We start from the raw sequence: 21,212 nt of genomic DNA, 5'->3' as shown, positions 1-21,212 counted from the left end.
TAAGCAAGGCTAGCTTTAAAGAGGTGAAAAAGAACATACTAAGTTTTAATAGGAACTATGATGATGTTCATAGCAGTACTATTTGCAATAAACCTAAAGTGGAAATTATCTAAGTGCCTATTGACATGGAAATGAATAAACTGCATAAAAAGCTCACAGTGGAATATATACTACAACAACCCACAACAGTATGGGTGAATTTCACAAATATAATATTAAAGGAAAGAATTCAGATGCAAATAGTACATAATGTGTGAATCCTCTTACATAAGATTCAAAACAGGGACACTTAACCTATGGTGCTAAAAATCAGGGTCAAAGAGACACTGGGTAAGTGGAGGCATAAAGGGAACTTCTAGTGTGAGGGTGATATTTTAGCTCTTAATGTGGGTGTTGGATACCCAAGCATAGATAATATCTGAGAATTCATCAAGTTGTCTATATATGTTTTGCTCAACTTTTGTGGTATGAAGTATGTCATACTTCAGCAACACATTAAAAAAAAAAAAACCTGTGCAATGTACAAGAGGAAATGGGGAATAACCAAATAAGGAATATGGAAATTTTCTGCATTTTTAGTGTCTCTAGGACCTTTCTGAAAAGTATCTGTGTCTCAGAAATTCAACACTTGGTAATGATCTGTGACCTCCAACCCCCAAACCCTTGAAAGTAATGTCATACTTAAAAAGAAGCTTATTCATCTGGAAGGAAGTTCTTGTAGGAGTGCTCAATGAATATGGATGAGTGTGAGCTCAGTGTGCAGGAACACTTGGGCTTCTGTTCCTAAGTCTAATCGTTCCTTTTCTGTCTCATGGACTGGCTCCCCTCACTCCTCTCCTAAGCCTCAGTCCTTGGCTCAGCTCTTTCCATCTTTTCTCTTAACGACTTCAATCTCTTCTTTTCAGCCATTACACCTGGTGAGTTTTCAATGTGAAATCCCTGTCTGCAACTGCTTTCACTCTGGCTCCATCCCTAACTTCAAGATTCTCTACCACCTGAGTTTGTCTCACACCAACATCAGTAAATAGTAAAACAGAATTCCCTTATGAGAGGCAGCCAATCCATTTCTAAGTATACACTCAAAAAGGTTGAATGAGATACCTGTAAAGCTCTGCTCACAGTGGCATTATTTGCGATAGGAAAACTTGGAAGCAACCCGAGTATCTATAGTGTATGAATAACAAAATGCACACATACAATGGACTATGCAGCCTTAAAATGAAATGCAGTTCTGACATGTGCTGCAGTATGGATAAACTTTAAAGATAATATGCAGGCCGGCGCCGCAGCTCACTTGGCTAATCCTCCGCCTTGCGATGCCGGCATACCGGGTTCTAGTCCCGGTCAGGGCGCCGGTTTCTGTCCCGGTTGCCCCTCTTCCAGGCCAGCTCTCTGCTGTGGCCAGGGAGTGCAGTGGAGGATGGCCCAAGTGCTTGGGCCCTGCACCCCATGGGAGACCAGGAGAAGCACCTGGCTCCTGCCATTGGATCAGCGCGGTTGCACCGGCCGCAGCGCGCCAGCCACGGCGGCCATTGGAGGGTGAACCAACGGCAAAGGAAGACCTTTCTCTCTGTCTCTCTCTCTCTCACTGTCCACTCTGCCTGTCAAAAAAATAAAAAAAAAAAAGATAATATGCAAGTAAATAAGGCAGATACAAAGGACAAATACTGAATGATTGCACTTATTTGGGGTATTTCGAATCATCAAATTCATAGAGGTCATTGAGGGGAAAATTGTAGTTAAGGGGAAGGAGAATGAGGGGTTATTATGAAGGAGTTATTATTTAAGTTATTATTTAAGAGTTTCAGTTTGGGAAGAGAGAAAGTTCTAGAGATAAATGGTTCTGACAGTGGTACAACCATATGAACACATATAATGCCACTTATAAATGACTGAAATGGTAAATTTTATGTTATGTACATTTACCAAAAATGAAAGGAATAACTTCAAAACAAAATCACCTTCCTTTTCCTTTCTGAAACTCTTTATCCCCTAAATTCTCTTAACTCTGCATTTGTTAGAGACATTTTTAGCCCACTCTCTAGAAAAAATGTAGAATTAAAACTTTTCATTGCATTTTTTTTCTGGTCGCGCTTCCCATATGCCCCAGGTACTAGGTGGTCTCCCCCCAGGGTCTCTCACACAAGCAGCACACACCCCCGTCCCTACAGTTCCCACTCCAGTTGAAGCCTTCACGCTTTTCCTTCTCAGCCTTGAATGGTCTGAGTCATAGTCCCAAATGTAAGGTTTCCTCAAAGATAAAAATCCCTAATGTCTACGACAGCAAAAGTCCAAAATCCTGAAAATCTAATTCCTATATAAATAATTTTTTTAAAGCCATTTGTTCATGTTTAAAAGGGGATTTATTCAAGAAAACAAAAACATGCTTGAACACTTCATAGGCCACTTTACATAATAAAATTGACAAAAATAACATACTTTTTAAAAAGACTTTATTTATTTATTTGAAAGTCAGAGAGTTACACAGAGAGAAGAGAGGCAGAGAGAGAGTGAGATCTTCCATCCGATGGTTCACTCCCCAGTTGGCCACATTGGCCACAGCTGCACTGATCCGAAGCCAGGAGCCAGGAGCTTCTTCCAGGTCTCCCACATGGATGCAGGGGCCCAAGGACTTGGGCCATCTTCTACTGCTTTCCCAGGCCATAGCAGAGAGCTGGACAGGAAGTGGATGCCGGCGCCTCAGGCCAGGGTGTTAACCCACTGCGCCACAGCGACGGCCCCAAAATACATGTTTTTATAAGTATAAACACTCAGATATAGTTAATGGTAGGTAAACCACAGTCATAACAAAATGTGTCAAAAAGTGAAATGTACAAACGTGTCAGTAGGGTTGGTAATTATGTGTACCCAGCTTTATAACTGTGGACATCTGATGGAAAAACTGAAGACTGGTGACAGTGTTGATCAAAAGCAAGAATGAATAACCATGATATACATATGCAGTTGCCCAAAAGCCAAGATATTAAAAAATTATTTCCTTAAGAAAGGAAGTTTCAATATTTTATGTATATGCAGAATACTTATACAGAAAATCTATATTGTGATAATGCATTTTCACAGCCAAATATATAAAAGATGCATAAAACAAATTAGAACTGTCTAAAAGTCTTACACAATGCATGCCTCCAGTATTAATAAGAGTGCAGAGATTAAATGCATAGCATAGTGAACTGTAAAAAACCAATGCTCACAACTTTACCCTGGAAACATCCTCACAGACACGTTCAAAACTATGCTTTACAAAGTTTCTAGGCTTTTGTTCCATGATGCAACTACCTACATACAACTAGAAACTCACCAATCCCTCCAAGAAACCAGCTTTGCACCTCTATTATATAGCCTGCTTGAAATGGGAATTGTGGCTTTCAGGATTTCAATAGTCCTGATTGTAACCCTTATGGACTATGATTTTTATGATTTTAGACTTTAGGGATTTTTGATCTCTTTATATTATGGTGTTCAGAATTAAGACCAGCACTGTCTCTTATCTCCAAATCTCTAGCTTTTTGTTCTTCCAATCTGATCTGCAAGCATTTTTCATAGCAAACCCCCTAAGACATACGTATGTGTGAACTCTATTCAAACAGCTTATCTACTTTTATTTGTTATAAGATATATCATGGAGTCTGGCAATGAGGACTTATTCATTCAACCATCTATTCAACAAATATTAACTGAAGGACAATAATGGGTCAGTCAATCATCTTGGGGCTGGGAATTTTTTAGTGGACAAGACAGTAAGCAGAAAGAACCAACTCTCATTGAGTATTCATTCTAATAAGATAGACAACAATACAATGTGAAATTTAAAAGGTGTTGACAAACTATTAGAGAAAAATAGATCAGAAAAAGGGAGAAAGTGCTAAGGGCAGTGGGAAAAGGAATTCATTGTCAATAGATTGCCTGGAAATGTCTCATTGAGAAAGCAATGTTTAAACAAAGACCCTAAGGAGAAGGGGGCATGAGCCAAGCAGGTTTAGAGGAAGAGCAAGAACAAAGTCATTGGGGCTGATGCTGTGGTGTAGCAGGTAAAGCCGCTACCTGCAGCGCTGGGATCCCATATGGGTGCTAGGTTGTGTCCCAGCTGTTCCACTTCCAATCCCAGCTCTCTGCAATGGCCTGGAAAAGCTGTAGAAAATGGCCCATGTCCTTGGGCCTCTACACTTGTATGTAAGACCAGGAAGAAGCTCCTGGCTTCTGGCTTCAGATAGGCCTAGCTCCACTGTTAACGGCCATTTGAGAAGTGAACCAGCATATGGAAGACTCCCTCTCTCTCTCTCTTTTGCTCTGCCTCTCTGTAACTCTGCCATTTAAATAAAGAAATCTTAAAAAAAAAAAAAAAAAAAGAAGAGTCCTTGAGGCACAGCAAAGAGGATAATGAGCCCAAAGTTGAGTGAGCAAAGAGGAGAGGCCATCAGAAGAGGTTAGAAAAGTGATGGTGATGATATTGGGGTCATACAAAGCCTTGCAATCCATGGGAGACCAGGAAGAAGCACCTGGCTCATGGCTTCAGATTAGCACAGCGCTGGCCGTAGTGGCCATTTGGGGAGTGAACCAACGGAAGGAAGACCTTTCTCTCTGTCTCTCTCTCTTACTGTCTGTAACTCTACATGTCAAAAAAAAAAAAAAAAAAAAAAAGCCAGATGGCTTCCAATAAAGTTTCCCAAGACTCTCTTCTTTATCCCCATCCTATAACCACGCAAATTTTAACCAAAGAGGTAAATCCCACTAAATAATTATACTATGTTTTTAATCACCTAAAAGACACATGATCAATCCTACAACAAGGGGGTCTTGGTTGCAATGTTCAAAGCATAAAATAAATCCAGACAATTTTTGACTTACCATTTGGGAAATGATACCATATAGCCTTCACATAAATTCATCATTATTATTTTTAAAATGTTATTTTTAAAGCTTCATAAAATCTATCTAAAACACCACATTAAACACATGATTAAAATGTCACAGAAACAAGCCTATTTTAAAAAATGAATTATAATTGTCAAATGCCACTGTTATGTAGGTGAAAATAACAATCAAGAATGAGAGAAAAGGAAAACAAAGCTTCAAAAAAGAATTCTAAATGCTTTTGAAAAATAAAAACAGCATGTAGCTTAAGTTTTATTTTTGTTCCTAATGGAACAGTGAGGTATTATTTGGCAAGAGAAATATTGCCAAATAATGATAACTATATAATTTTGTTTTCTGTTAAATTTTCAGGAACTTCTTGTTAAAAAAAATACAACAAGAGAAAAAGAAGAAGAAAGAAGTTTCTTCTGAAACTGTTGATTTAACTTCAAAGTCTTTTTAAAAACCTCAATCCTCCAAGAATGGAAAGTGCTCACCTGTGACCTTCTGCCTGGATTTCTTGGCTGAATCTACTGAAAGTACAGCGTGGGGCTCAAATAGAAACCTGAGTCCCTACTCTTCTCATCACTTGATAAGAGAAGAAACAAAAGTGGCTTTTACCTCTAATTCACCCAGAAAACAATTCTTTGTATACCTTTGTTACAGGAAACTCCAGGAGACAAATGCTCCTTGTACTTCTCTGTGCTGGGTAGAAACTACATACATTTTGTCAATCTTATTTTCAGATAAAAATGAACAGCCTCTGACCAAGCAAAACAAAAACTGCAGAAGCAAAGAATAAAACAGGGCTCAATTTCTAAAAGGTTCCTTAACCTAAGAATACTACTTAATGCCAGCAGGATCCCCCAGAAAATTGCCACTGCCAGATCAACTCCCCTAGTGCAATAATAGGAAAATCGTGACACTTCAGCATGATGGTTATAAAGGCCTTGCAGTTCATTCTTCAGCAAATCAAAATAGTCTTTGTATTAACTCAGAACCAACAATCACAACTTATATTCATAGAAAGCTGTATTTTTCCAGAAAGTGTTTGCATATATATTATTTCAAACAGACTGGGTAAGTATCTGAAGAGTTTAGAAACAGCTTCCTTAATTTCCAAGTTACTCAATGCATCTTTTAAGGACTCAGAATAAAATTCCATCAGCGCATGGCGTGTGACTTCTTTAGCTTTGTTTCCAAGTCTCTTCCTTCCATGTACTTGGGTAATCCATCCTGAGAATAACTTGATAAGATACCTCACAGTTCAGCGTAACTTAGCTCAAAATACATTTATTTGTCTTAAACCCTAAGTTACAATGATGCACGCATGCAGGCTCCCTGCTGTCATAGAATCATCGTCTGGCAATGTGGTCACTACTAAGATAGCTGTAGAAAATGTTACAGCATCAAAGACAACAGATATTTTGGGCCCAACTAGGAGCCTCTGGAAGATAATCTGAGTTTGAAGAACCTCAAATATCATGCTTATTTCTTTTCTGATGACTAAAATAATCTATTTCCCTTTGAGAAAATTTTACAAAAAAAGCATACAACTGATAGCACACTGTTAAACCTTTCAAAAAGAAATAAGCACTCAACCTTTCTATATATTCCTTTTATGCCTTTTTCTGTGGATCTATTCATGCATATGTGTATATAACTTTCGCAGAATTTAGGAAACATTGTACATAATTAGTCATTGCAGTTATTCAATTATCATCATTACAGCCTTACATTTGCTCCCATCAGTCTTCAAAGGAAGCACTTCAAAAACATGATCAAAAGCTGCATAATATTACATTCTATTGAATGTAATGTATACCATAATGTATAGCACTCTCCTATTAAGCATTAGGTTTTTCTTCTCTAACTAAATGCTGTTGTAAATAATCTGCTTTAAACAGCCTTATTTCCTTGCTGTACTACCTACAGCAGTCCCTGCGGGAGTGTCACCCTCCCCAGACACAATTCCTTGCTAACGCCCTTCATGCCTCTCGCACCTCTCTGTGGTTTTTCAGGCAAGGGATGTATGGGAACAGGTGGTGCCAGCAAGTATCCTGAGCACCCCAAGGAACAGCTTCAGAAGGCAGTAATCTGCTCTGAGAGCTGGGCATGTGGAAGAGGTAGATGGGTCTCCCTATCTGCTCCCAGATGGAAAAGGCCATCCAACTGCACAAGGATGAGTGCTGGATGCCTCCAGCTGCCTTTCTCTCAACTCTCCCCAGACTGTGGCACCAGGTCAGCTGGCACTCAGCTTGGGCAGCTGAAGGTTCTCTTGTTTATCTTGTTTTCACAGTTATTTTTAAGAAATGGCTAAGGGGTTATACTTCCCTACCATTTGAAAACTACAATAACTAAACCTTGGAAGATGCACTGCAGTTAGCCAGGCAAAGATGGACAGGAAAGGGCTTCTTGAAAATTTTAAAACATGAACAAAGAAACAGAAACTGTGGTTAATGAAGGAATCTGTAAACAGCTGTCTGAAGTATGACATAAGGGAGGTGGGGGTGAGAAAAGGATGCAGATGTGAGGGGCAGGCAGGCCTCAGGGTGCTACAGGCTCCACACAGGATCCTGGACCTGAATGCAAAGAGAACCAGGTCTGCATTCAGATGAATGACCTTGGAATAGTCAGAGGCAAAAAGATTAGTTGCAATGCTAATAACACCTTGAGAAGCGATGATGGGATGGAGGCTGTGAGAATTAGTGGAGGAATAGTCAGTTGAATAGGAGGTAGACTTTTTTTAAACTTTTATTTAATAAATATAAATTTCCAAAGTATAGTTTATGGATTACAATGGCTCCCCCCCCATAACTTCCCTCCCACCCGCAACTCTCCCATCTCCAGCTCCCTCTCCCATTCCATTCACATCAAGATTCATTTTCAATTATCTTTATATACAGAAGATCAATTTAGTATAAATTAAGTAAAGATTTCAACAATTTGCACCCACATCGAAACACAAAATGTAAAATACTGTTTGAGTACTAGTTATAGCATTAATTCACATTGTATAACACATCAAGGACAGAGACTTAGTTATGGGTACTTGTCACATTAGTTACTAAACATTTTCCATTTCCAGTGTATGTGCCACCAGGACACCATGTGTCCTCAAAGTGCAAGGGGTCAAGGCATAGAATTCCCTGGACAGAAGCAAACACAGGGCTACATGTCCCAAAGGCTTTGTAATTATTTCAGCTGTTGATGAGGGTTGTCACTATGGTGATGGCTGGTAGATTATAAACAGCACAGAACTACAGCCACAGATCAGCTCCAGATAAAAGGAAAACCACTTATACCTCTTCGGTTAAAAAAAGAAGAAACAGCTTCAAAAACAGGTGGCGGTGAACGTGTCCCTCACTGCCCAATGTATTGCTTTCTGTCTTAAAGAGAACTTCTGGATATAGATGCACACATAAAAATGGTTTCATTAAAAGTCTCCAGTCATTCATTTTGCTTATTAAAGCCACTCCACAAGGATTCTCACAAAGGAAATCTCAGCCGTCCGTAGCAATGATACTAAAATACGATGAATTCCTCTTCCCATGTAGTCTAAAGCTATGTGCTTGAGATACTGTGTAATTGTCACTGCATCACAACATGTTTTCAATTAGGAATAAAATGGGGGCAAGATAACCATGGACCCCATGAAGTTTCCGAGGACTGGAAGCTGAAGTTCTCTGCCCCAACTTCTTTCAGTGACTCTAATAGCATAGGATTCTATCTGGGGAGCTACAGTGACACCCAGTGGCTGTAAAGAAAGGCACACCAGCTACAAAATCTGGATCATTACATTTTCAAAGAATGAGAAGTGTTGCGATGCTGACATATCAAATTCAACATCTATTAAGCTATGTGTACAACCAGGACCATATCATATATTATCCCAAATCAGAAAAATCAAATATTGGTAACAGAGTCAAGATATTAGCTGCCTGGAATGATTTTCTCTGTTAAGATTCTTAGCAGTATACATTAATACTTCTGGGCAGAAGATATGAAATATTGACAGTACTCTTAAGGTGTCAAACATGACAATGTTTCTTTTTTCTTTTTTTTTTTTTTTTGACAGGCAGAGTGGACAGTGAGAGAGAGAGAGACAGAGAGAAAGGTCTTCCTTCGCTGTTGGTTCACCCTCCAATGGCCGCCGCGGCTGGAGCACTGATCCGAAGCCAGGAGCCAGGTACTTCTCCTGGTCTCCCATGGGGTGCAGGGCCCAAGGACCTGGGTCATCCTCCACTGCACTCTCTGACCACAGCAGAGAGCTGGCCTGGAAGAGGGGCAACCGGGACAGAATCCGGCGCCCCGACCGGGACTAGAACCCGGTGTGCTGGCGCTGCAAGGTGGAGGATTAGCCCAGTGAGCCGCGGCGCCGGCCAACAATGTTTCTTTGTATATGAGTTTAAGAACTTGTAATTTCTACATGATCCTCTTGCTCAGCCGAAATAAATATGAAGGTACTTCCAAAAATTCATAGAAAATGTAATTAAAAGACAATTTTAGGGGCTGGCACTGTGCTTCATCAGGTTAAGCTGTTGCCTACAACCCTGCCATCCCATATAAACACCGGTTTGAGTCCTGGTTGCTTCATTTCCCATCCAGCTCCCTGCTAATGCACCTGGGAAGGTAGTGGAAGATGGTGCATATACTTGGGCACCTGCCACCCATGTGGGAGACCAGGATGGAGTCCCAGGCTCCTTGCTTCAACCTGGCCCAGCTTTGGCCAGGCCATTGCAGTCATTTGGGTAGTGAACCAGAAGATAGAATATCTCTCTGTGCGTCTCTCCTTCTCTCTCTCTGTAACTTTCAAATAAATATTTTTAAGACAAATTTGGTACAAGAAAGTTTTGAAATTTATTAATTGTTTTCCATAATATGCACTTCATTGAACTTAGAAAAAAATTTTAAATTGATTTGAGGGGGGTCTGGCGCTGTGGCGCAGCAGGTTAACACCCTGGCTTAAAATGCCAGCATCCCATATGAGCGCCAGTTCTAGTCCCGGCTGTTCCACTTCCTATCCAGCTCTCTGCTATGGCCAGGGAAGGCAGTAGAAGATGGCCCAACTCCTTGGGCCCCTGCACTCATGTGGGAGACCTGGAAGAGGCTCCTGGCTCCTGGCTTCGGATCAGCGCAGCTCTGGCCATTGTGGGAGTGAACCAGCGGTTGGAAGACCTCTCTCTCTGTCTCTACCTCTCTCTAACTCTGTCTTTCAAATAAATAAAAATAAATCTTTAAAAAAAATATTTAGGGGAGGGGGGAGAGAGAGAAAGCAAAACAAGATCTTGATTCACTCCCCAAATGCAAGGCCAAAACCCCAGGAACCAAAATGCAAACCAGACCTTCCATAACAGTGCAGGAAGACTACTACTTGAGCCACTACTGTATTGGCAGGAAGCTGGAGTCAGGAGCTGGAGCTGGGAACTGAACTGAGGTACTTTGATGTGGGATGTAGGCATCTTAACTGCTCTCATTCCATGAGTACTTAATTTTTTAAAATTTTTAATCTTCTTTGAAATGCAGAGAGACAAAATAAGGCAGAGATCTTCCATCCACTGTTTTTCTCCCTAAATGCCCCTTGCAGCCAGGGCTAGGTCAGATCAAAGTGAGGAGCTTGGAAAATTCCATCTGGCTGTTCCACAAGTGTGACAAGAATCCCAGTATTTGAGCTGTCACCTAATGCCTCCCAAGGTATGAATTAGCAGCAAGCTAGATCAGAAGCAGAGTGGGAACTCAAATCTGGACAGTCCGATATAGGATGTGGGCGTCCCAAGAAGTGTCTTAATTGTTATGCCAAATGCCTGTCCCTAAAAATATCTTTTAAAATGCTGTGTACCACCCCTTTGTTTTTAGAATTCTATGCACTTAAAATTGATCATTTTGGTTAAGGAGACATCATGAATGTCTTTTGAACAATATGCAGAGCTGACAGGCTGGTTCTAAGTATCCATAGCACACACAGAATACACAAATGAAAGTGTCCAATGTTCAGCTGCAACTGCATATTATATTTAAAAAGGAAAACTGCTTTAGTGCTTTTCATTCATTTAAAATACAAATGGAAAAATGTTACTTCACACCACTTATTTGAATACACTATGACTATTAATAAGCAGTGCAAAACATTTTTCAAAGACACATCCATTTTTATTTGAGGCTGGGAAAAATGCACAGCACCTCAACAGTGGTTACTCTGTAACAGTGTTAGACGAAAGAACTGTAAGCTGCTAAACCTAACACATATTAGAATTGGGGCAGAATTATTGTCCGCAACTTTTCTGTTTAAATACATGACCCAAGTGTAAGAAAAAAAGGAAATGAACATAGAAAGCTCTGAAATTAAAACTCCATCTCAAATGCTTTGGTCTAATGATGCATGGTTGATGAAGCCAGAACACAATATTCTCACATCTTTGATTTTATTTCAGAAAATACAGTGATGGAGAAGTATACTTGCATTATTATTAAAAGTTTAAATTTATTATGTCTCTCAAATTAATTTTCAGTGTTCCATTTTAAGCGTTTGTATCAAGACTTATATATTTTGTTACTTAACATGAGTAACTCTCAGAGTTCTGACTGAAAAACACTCCCAGATTTACAGAGTAGGTTTTTATTACTAAACTTCAACATAGTTTGTCACAGATAAATTGTAGTGAATATATTTAAAAAAAAGTTTTTTAAGTGCCCCCAAAGAAAAACTCGAGTATAAAATACTGCAGTTATACATTATGCAAACTAACAGCTATATTTCTGCCAGCATATAAGAAAATGAATAATGTGGAAGATGGAAAATACCCATGGAGAATTAACACCATACTTCCAGGAAATCAATGATCATGAAGAGAAGTTAAATTGGTCACAATGGCAACGAAGACAATGCATGTAGAGATCAGCCTGCTTGGGAAGAAAGGACAGCACGTCACACAGGCCAGCACCACACCATTCAGAATTCTGGCTTTCTCTGCAGCAAGGAATGATGTGGGCTCAGCTGTCTCCAACAGCTGGCACTACTGTGCTCACCAGCTCTCAGCTGGGGAGCTGCTCGGGCTCAGAACCCCTGGGGAGATGGCGAAGGACTTCAGCTTCCTTTCCACCGGCTTCCCCTCTCCTCTCCCCAATGTTCTGACAAGTTCTAGGATGAGTCGTCAAACCAACACGTTCTAAAGGGCCCAGGGAATGCAGGAAGAGTTAAGCAAAATCACTTTCTGAATGTTTTCAAAGTGAATCTTTGTGAGAAAACGCTTTTTCTGCCAGCACCATGTGTTTTATACCTCTTCATAAGAGAAAAGGAGACTTCTCCTCTGTAGCAAACCTTGCTCTGGCATATTGCTCTGGGATATAAACCCTCAAATGCATTAAACAAAGGAACAATTTTATCAGCTTGTATTGGCAGCTATGTGAGAAAGCAAAGGACTAACAGCTAGGTATAAAATTATTTTACATTTTTTAAAACAAATTGAAAGGAATAATTGAACTGCTACTGATACATTATTTAAAATGAATTTGATGACTGATTATTAAAGTTTTTAAACATATAATGCAAAGAAGTTTGTACTGGGTTGACAGTAGTCTCTAAAAGATAACCACATCTTTTATTTCTTTATTTTGACAGGCAGAGTGGACAGTGAGAGAGAGAGAGACAGAGAGGAAGGTCTTCCTTTTGCCGTTGGTTCACCCCCCAATGGCCGCTGCAGCCGGCGCACCGCACTGATCCGAAGCCAGGAGCCAGGTGCTTTTCCTGGTCTCCCATGCGGGTGCAGGGCCCAAGTACTTGGGCCATCCTCCACTGCACTCCCTGGCCACAGCAGAGAGCTGGCCTGGAAGAGGGGAAACCGGGACAGAATCCGGTGCCCCAACCTGGACTAGAACCTGGTGTGCCAGCACCGCAGGCGGAGGATGAGCATATTGAGCCGCGGCACCGGCCAATAACCACATCTTAATTTCTGGAATCTGTGAATGTCACTTTCTCTGGCCCCCAAAATAAAAACAAAAATAAAAAAGAGGGGGTCTTACCAGATATGATTAAATGAAGAAATGAAATGAAACTGTTCTGGATTATCTGGGGGATCCCTGAGTGTTAGCGTTTTTATAAGAAAGAGGAGACTTGATGCAGACAGAAGCAGAGAAGGGTCTCTGACCCAGAGGCTGGGATCAAGAGACGCAGCCCACACCAAGGAATACAGGCAGCCACCAGGAGCGGGGGAGGCAAGGAGCGGATTCTCTCCTAACACTTTCAGAAGAAGCACAACCCCCAACCACACCTTGACTTCAACACTGATTTTTCAACGATGGTGACTGCGGACTTCTGGCCTCCAGGAGTATGAGAGAACAAATTTCAGTTGCTCTGAGCCACCATGTTTGTAATAATTTGTTATAGCAACCACAGGAAACTAATACAGAGTTCAAAGAACCAAATGTCATTGCCATAGCAACCTCCTTCTTTTCTTATCTACTTATATGTGAGCCTATTTTCTAACATTAATATCTATAAAAATAAGAAAGCAAAGAATAAAATCCATGCAGAATCCTGTCTCATTGTGGAGGAATGGATTCTTTATAACTTAAAAGGAATTTTTGAAAAATCTCCACAGTTAACAATACAGAGATACATTTACAATGAAAACTTTTAAAAGGGTTATTCTTAAATTATGTCTTAAAAATGTGGAGGAAATAGTAATTTCTTCAAGAAAAATTTAGGGCATGCCCTCTAATAAAGAGAACCACCATTATGGTTACTACTATCAACCCTAAAAGCAGACCAAATGACAGCTTATTTTATCAACTACTCATAAAGTTTTTAACATGCTATGAAAGATTATTATGAAATTTAACTTTTCATTAATTTGAACTCTGTTTTACCTCCAAAATTCCCACAGATCATTATTTACATGAAGCGGTATGGGATATATAACACCTCTATCTGTGGGGAGCAACTCGGACTAGACTGTTACTGGAATTAAGATTTATTCTATGCATCTGCTCTCCCACAATATGGCGCTGGGAGAGGAGGAAACAGCTTCTACACAGCTGCCTCCAGTTCAACCAATAAACTGTAGGACCTGCTCCTGATTGGAGGAGAGCAGCGTACTCGGCGTGTGGGTAGCAGAGTTGGGATTGGTGGAAGAGGACTATAAAGGAGGAGAGAGACAACATGCACCGGGAACATCTATGAGGAACACCTGTGCAGCCCCCGAGAGAGCCGGCCGGCGGTGTGCCGCTCCCCTGCGGAAGTGGGGAAAGTGGCAGGGGGAACCGCCCTTCCACGGAGGTGGAAGGGACGGTAGCCAACCCGGGAAGAACCAGCAGCAAACCCGGGGGGGCCGAGCAGACGAAAGAACAGCGCAGGGTCCTGTGTCGTTCCTCCACGAAGAGGGGGAGCGACATCTATCCTTGTTTCCATATGTGGTACTCCATCTCTTAACCACCAACAAGCAATAATGAAAAGACTAAAGAAAAGGATTATTCACAATTCCCTTCTAGTTGTATACATTTGCAGGAACTTTTCTTCCAAGTGATTTACATTATAAGAAGATAGTGATTTGATAATTTAAAACCATGATTCTGTGTCCTCACCTACACCTATGTGAGGCAGATGCTCAAAGAGTGTCCAGCTGTGGTCATCGACGTAATGATTCTTTAGAATCAACAACTGGCAAACATCTCGGGCTGTTATGTCACTGGGAACCTCTAGAGCCCTGCTGGTTTCATCTTCACTGTACACTTTAATCACCTGTGTAAGCAGAAACAACAAAAGGTTAATATTCTTGCTTTATTTTGTTTTTTAATAAAACAAAAATACACATAGATACACATAGATAGTAGAATGGTTATGACAGTAAAACATATTAACACATTCCCTATCTCACATGGTTATTCATTTTGCATGTGTGTGACAAGATCAGCTAAACTCAACTCATTTAACAAAAATGCCAAATATAATATAACCTAAACTAACTACTCTTACCATATAAATCTCTAGATTTGTTTTTACTGTATATCTGCTACTTTGGCCTACAACTCTTCATTTCCCACCATACATCTCCCTGACCCTGGAAACTATGTTTTTATTCTCTATCTCTGTTTATTGGACTTTTTAAAAGATTACACGTTAGATCATCCATGCAATATTTTTCTTTTGGTATTTGGATAATTTCACTTAGTAGGTTTCTAGGTTCATCCATATTGTGGCAAATGGCAGGATAACCTTTTCTAGGGTTGCAAAACATTTCATTGTAACTGCATGTATGCTGTAGAATATAGACATGTACATCACTACATGTACATACATATCTCACTTTCTTTGTTCATTCACACATCCATGGCCACATACATTGTTTACATGCCTCAGCTCTTGTGAATGATGTTGTGATGAACATAGAAGATATCTTTATGAGATAGTGATTGTTGGGTCACCAGTATTTCTATTTTTAATTTTTTAAGAAAACTCCTGTTTTCCACATGGTTGTGACAATTTACATTTCCATCAACAATGTATAAGGACATCCTTTCCATTACACCCTCAATGATATTTGTTACTTGTCTTCTTGATAATAGCCATCTCAATGAGTATAATGTGAAATCTCAGCATGGTTTAAACTTGCATTTCCTTGATTAGTGATATTGAACACCATTCCATACACCTGTTTTTCACTTTCATGTCTTCTTTGGAGGAATATTTATTGAAATCTTTTGCCCATTTTTAATTGTTATTTTTCTACCTTTGAGTTGTATGAACTCTTTTATAAATTTTGACTATCAACCCCTATCAGATATTTGGCTTAATATTGTTTACCCCATCCATGAGTAGACTTTTCATTAAGATATTCTACTAAAATATAATTTTATTAAGCCCACAAACTTATTGCATAATAGTCCTTTATGCAAGGGAACATCAAAACATTCATGGAAAAATGGAATTTTTTTTTTTTTTTTTTTTATTTTTGACAGGCAGAGTGGACAGTGAGAGAGAGAGACAGAGAGAGAAAGGTCTTCCTTTGCCGTTGGTTCACCCTCCAATGGCCGCCGCTGCAGCCGGCGCACCGCGCTGATCCGATGGCAGGAGCCAGGAGCCAGGTGCTTTTCCTGGTCTCCCATGGGGTGCAGGGCCCAAGCACCTGGGCCATCCTCCACTGCACTCCCTGGCCATAGCAGAGAGCTGGCCTGGAAGAGGGGCAACCGGGATAGCATCCGGCGCCCCGACCGGGACTAGAACCCGGTGTGCCGGCGCCGCAAGGTGGAGGATTAGCCTATTGAGCCACGGCGCCGGCTGAAAAATGGAATTAAAAGACAAGTTGAGGGGCAGGTATTTGGCCTAGCAGTTAAGATGCTGGCTAGGATGTCTGCATCCCACATTGCAGTAACTGGATTCTACTTCTGGCTCCAACTCCTGATTCCAGCTTTCTGCTAATGGAGATCTCCAGAGGCAATAGTGAAGCTCCATGTGGGAGAAGAAAATTGCTTTCCTACTCCTGCTTTGACTTCCCCCAACTCCCTAGCCTTTGTGGGTATTTGGAGAGTGAACCAGCAGATGTGAGCACCCATCTCAAATGAATGAAAGAGTAAATAAATGTTAAAAGATAACTTTTTGGTACAAGAAAATTTTGTAATCTATACATAGTTTTTTCATAATACATATTTCCATGAAATTTCTGAAGATTTCTCATATATATTCTACTTCTAAGTTTATTACATTTTGAATGATTGCTGCCTATCCAATATTTATGTGTCAAAGTCACTCTGGCCAACAACTTCCACTTTCTTTTCTTATGTGATCTATGGGGCATTCAATGATTATTCAATATCATTTTTCCACCACTCTGGTCTGCTAAAAATTTATCTAATTTATGGATTTTTTTAATTAATTGATTTGTTTGAAAGGCAGAGTGACAAGAGTCAGACGGATCTTCTGTCTGCTGGATCATTCCTCAAATGTTCACAACAGCCAGAGCTGAGTCAGGATGAAGCCAGGAGCCAGAAACTCCATCTGGGTCAAGCACATGGGTTCTGGGAGTCCACGCCCTTGAGCCATCATTTGCTGCCTTCCCAGACACATTAGCAGAAGCTGGATCTCAGAAGCAAACAGCCGGGACTTGAACTGGTACTCAAATATGGAATGCTGGCATCTCAAGTGCTGGCTTAATATGCTGCTCTACAATACTAACCCTGACTCAGCAATATTTTAAATTTTCCATTCCATATTTAAATTCTGTAAATGATCCAAGCAACACTGGTGATTTATTCCCAGATATCCTCCAGTAGCAAAAGCAGGGAATAGAATAAGACTGCATGAAAATATTTCTTCATTTCAGCTATGAAGTTGGGGCAAAGACTGGCTAGATGTTGACCAAATCTGACTGAATTTTAGTCAATGGAATGTAATCATATAGAATGTTTAGCTTCTAGGTTCAGCCCAAAAATATTTCTTATAAGCATACTCCACTCTCCTGCCACCCTCTCTCATTGAATGGAAGTCATGACAAGGATCCAGAGAATAGGGAAGCCATGAGTTAGAATGAACCTTTGTCCCTAAAAGAGTACATAGAAGACTCCTAACTAGTAAAACTCATATGGTACTTTGACATGAGCATGTAATGAACTTCTACAGTGTTAACTTACTGTGATTTAGGTTTATCTATCAAAGCAGCCACTGTTATCCTTAATTACACAGAATTAGAGTTTCATCTAAAACCACTCTTCCACATTTACCAAGCTGTGCTATGTATTAGAATTTCCACTATTATGTGTTATTTAAATTATTGCAGAAAGATAAATACCGATGACAACAGCACAGGAAGGCCAACACAAAAACATATGTACACATTGGGGATGACAAGAAAATTCAATATAAAAATACATAACTTACAAAAACAAATTCTTTTCATATTTAAGAAATTTAAAAACAAACTATGATGATACATCAATTGTGTCCTACCAATGTTTAATTATTCTTAATGACAGTGCATCAAAAAGCCGCTCTTTTACATTGATGGGGTGATCTAAAATGCTAAAACTATTTTGTACATCTATGAGAGAAAATTTCTCAAATGCATTAAAGGCCCATTCCCTTAAGAAATTCTACTTAATTTTTTGATCCAGTAATTTTACTATCTTGATAAATCTATCCTCAATGTGGAAATTGCTTTAGGCATTGACGTATCCAGCAAAGCACTGTAGTCAGCTCTCTTTATACACAGGTTCCATGTTCATGGATTCAAACAATCATTGATTGAAAAGATGCAGGAGAAAAAATTCATCTCTCCTGTATAAAAAAATTACCCTTGTCATTATTTCCTAAATGACACAATATAACAATTACTTACATAGTGTTTACAATGTATTAGGCATTAAAAGTAATCAAGAGATGATTTAAAGTATACAGGAGGAGGTTACTTTGTATAAGGGACTGGAGCATGCACAGATTTTGGTATATGAAGGGAGCAGTGAAACAAATCCTTTGCAAGGAATTAAGAACAACTGTTATTTCTAATTCTATAGACCTAAATATTCAGCAATATAAAAATGGCAGACTACAGTACTTTCTTTTTAACTTTTATTTAATGAATATAAATTTCCAAAGTACAGCTTATGGATTACAATGGCTTCCCCCCCATACATCCCTCCCACCCGCAACCCTCCCCTCTCCCACTCTCTCTCCCCTTCCATTCACATCAAGATTCATTTTCGATTCTCTTTATATACAGAAGATCAGTTTAGCATACATTAAGTAAAGATTTCAACAGTTTGCTCCCACACAGAAACATAAAGTGAAAAATACTGTTTGAGTACTAGTTATAGCATTAAATCTCAATGTACAGCACACTAAAGACAGAGATCCTACATGAGGAGTAAGTGCACAGTGACTCCTGTTGTTGACTTAACAAATTGACACTCTTGTTTATGGCATCAGTAATCACCCTAGGCTCTTGTCATGAGCTGCCAAGGCTATGGAAGCCCCCTGAGTTCACTGACTCTGATCATATTTAGACAAGGCCATGGTCAAAGTGGAAGTTCTCCTCCCTTCAGAGAAAGGTACCTCCTTCTTTGATGACCCGTTCTTTCCACTGGGATCTCACTCGTGGAGATCTTTCATTTAGGTTTTTTTTTTTTTTTTTTTTTTTTTTTTTGGCTTTCCATGCCTGAAATACTCTCATGGGCTTTTCAGCCGGATCCGCATGCCTTAAGGGCTGATTCTGAGGCCAGAGTGCTGTTTAGGACATCTGCCATTCTATGGGTCTGCTGTGTATCTCACTTCCCATGTTGGATCGTACTCTCCCTTTTTTATTCTATCAGCTAGTATTTGCAGACACTATTCTTGTTTATGTGATCCCTTTGGTTCTTAGTCCTATCATTATGATCAATTGTGAACAGAAATTGATCACTGGGACTAGTGAGATGGTATTTGTACATGCCACCTTGATGGGATTGAATTGGAATCCCCTGGTATGTTTCTAACTCTACCGTTTGAGGTAAGTCAGCTTGAGCATGTCCTGAATTGCACATCTCTTCCCTCTCTTATTCCCACTCTTATATTGTACAATGTAATACTTTATCCATTTTAGTATTTTTTTTTTGTTCTAGTAACATTGGTTGAACTCTGTAATTAACACACAATTATTCTTAGGTGTTTAAATTTTAACTGAAAAGTGATCCCTGTTAGGAATTTGGAAAACATTATGCTGAGTGAAATAAGCCAATCCCAAAGGGACAAATACCACTTGTTCTCCCTGATAGGTGACAACTAACTGAGCACCAAAAAGGAAACCTGTTAAAGTGAAATGAACACTATGAGAAACGGTGACTTGATCAGCCCTCACCCTGACTGTTGATGAGCAACTTAATATGTTATCCCTCTTAGTATTTTTTTCTGTTTGTTCTACTTTATACTTTTGGTTGAATACTGTAATCAATAGACTACAGTACTTTCATAGAATGGAATATTATATGGTCCTTAAAATCTTCTCTTAGAAAATTACATAAAAACATTTAAAATTTTCTAATTTGTGTTCATCTGTTTGAGAGGCAGAGAGAGGGCGAAAGAGCAATAAAGATTTCCCATCTCCTGGCTAATTTCCCAAATGCTCTCAACTGCTAGGAAGGGGATAGGTGGAAGGTAGGAGGTGGAAACTTGATCCAGGTCTCCCCCATGTGTGACGGAAACCCAATTACTTGAGCCATCACCAATTCAGGAAATGGACTCAGGAGGAATCTGGAATCAGGATCCAGAGCCAGGGCTCAAGCACAGGCACTCCAATGTGTGACACGATCACCCCAACCACTGAGACAAAGGCCCCCTCCAACTTCCTAAAATCTTATATTTTCAGGGCCAGTTTATTAGTGTGCCGCTGCCTCAGCTTCAGGGTGGAAGATGTTTGACAAATGAAGTCCAGAGTCCCCCAGGAGACTGATTATTTCACAGATGGGCATCAATCTAGATATCTGTTCACATAATCAGAGTGGACTCTCTTTCCTCCTGGACCTCAGTGGAGTAGTTCCACTTTTCTATTGGACGTGGTGGAAGCAGATGCCACTGCTCACCAAGACAGCAGCTGTGGGAGAACTGGCCTGTTTGGGACAAGCCATGTTGCAGCAGACTGAATGTTCATGCCCCTGCAAATTTGTATGTTGAAACTCCAAATGCAGGGGATGGTATTTGGAGGTGGGGCCCTTTGGGAGCAAATTGAGTTAAGGGAAGAGCCCTGCCAAATGGGACTATGCCTTATTGAATAGGCCATTCTGTGAGCCTCACCACACACAACACTCATTTGCAGCCATTCTTTCTTAGATGCACATGTGATGTCTTCTGCCTAAAGCACAATTCAGTGTTCCACCACCACCAACACACTTCTTTTGGGAAATCTGTACCTACATTTGGTCCCAGCTCCAACAGCACTCTCTCTAGAAAGCCCTCCCTGAGTGTCCAAAGTAATGTGCCCTTATCTTGTGCTTTTTCTGTTTGCATGTCTTTCTCTTCAACTATGCTAGCAAGACCTTTTAAGGCAAATCTCTACTTGCTGATTTCATTGCATCGTCAGGACCTAGACCATGCAACACTTGCTTCCCAAAGATCCACAGACTGAGTGAACCTCATATATTCTGCAAAGTGGTTTATCACAGTGGTTTGCACATCACTGGCAATCAATATGTAGTTGTAAAATTGACTCTCAAAATACTTTCTGGCAGGAAATGTATACCTCACATTTTTATGCTCAGGAAATTAAAATTCTTTTCAATGAACAACAGACATACAATTTTTCATCATAAAAAATCCTAGGTAAAATGAATGTACTACAGCAGTTCTGGAGTCACTGAGGTGGCCATAGGGCATATCAGAAAGG

The 21,212-nt window shown here is 40.0% G+C and overlaps 1 protein-coding gene across 10 annotated transcripts in view; it reads right to left on the bottom strand.

Annotated features, from left to right (window-relative positions):
- GRB14 (growth factor receptor bound protein 14) overlaps positions 1-21,212 on the bottom strand; it is a 128,291-nt gene that overhangs the window by 29,823 nt on the left and 77,256 nt on the right. For all 10 annotated transcript variants that reach the window (XR_016231531.1, XR_016231530.1, XM_008258679.5 and 7 more), the window contains one exon: positions 14,452-14,608. Coding sequence is in view for 8 of the 10 variants with exons in the window: in XM_008258679.5 (XP_008256901.1) it covers positions 14,452-14,608 (157 nt within the window). In the remaining 2 variants the exon portion in view is untranslated. The remainder of the gene's footprint in view (positions 1-14,451; positions 14,609-21,212) is intronic.

Source organism: Oryctolagus cuniculus, chromosome 3, assembly GCF_051225735.1.
Source record: "Oryctolagus cuniculus isolate XC-2025 breed Fujian yellow rabbit chromosome 3, ASM5122573v1, whole genome shotgun sequence".
In the NCBI taxonomy this organism is placed as follows: domain Eukaryota; kingdom Metazoa; phylum Chordata; class Mammalia; order Lagomorpha; family Leporidae; genus Oryctolagus; species Oryctolagus cuniculus.
The sequence above is the reverse complement of the archived record's forward strand: the minus strand, read 5'-3'. Positions and strand labels throughout refer to the sequence as shown.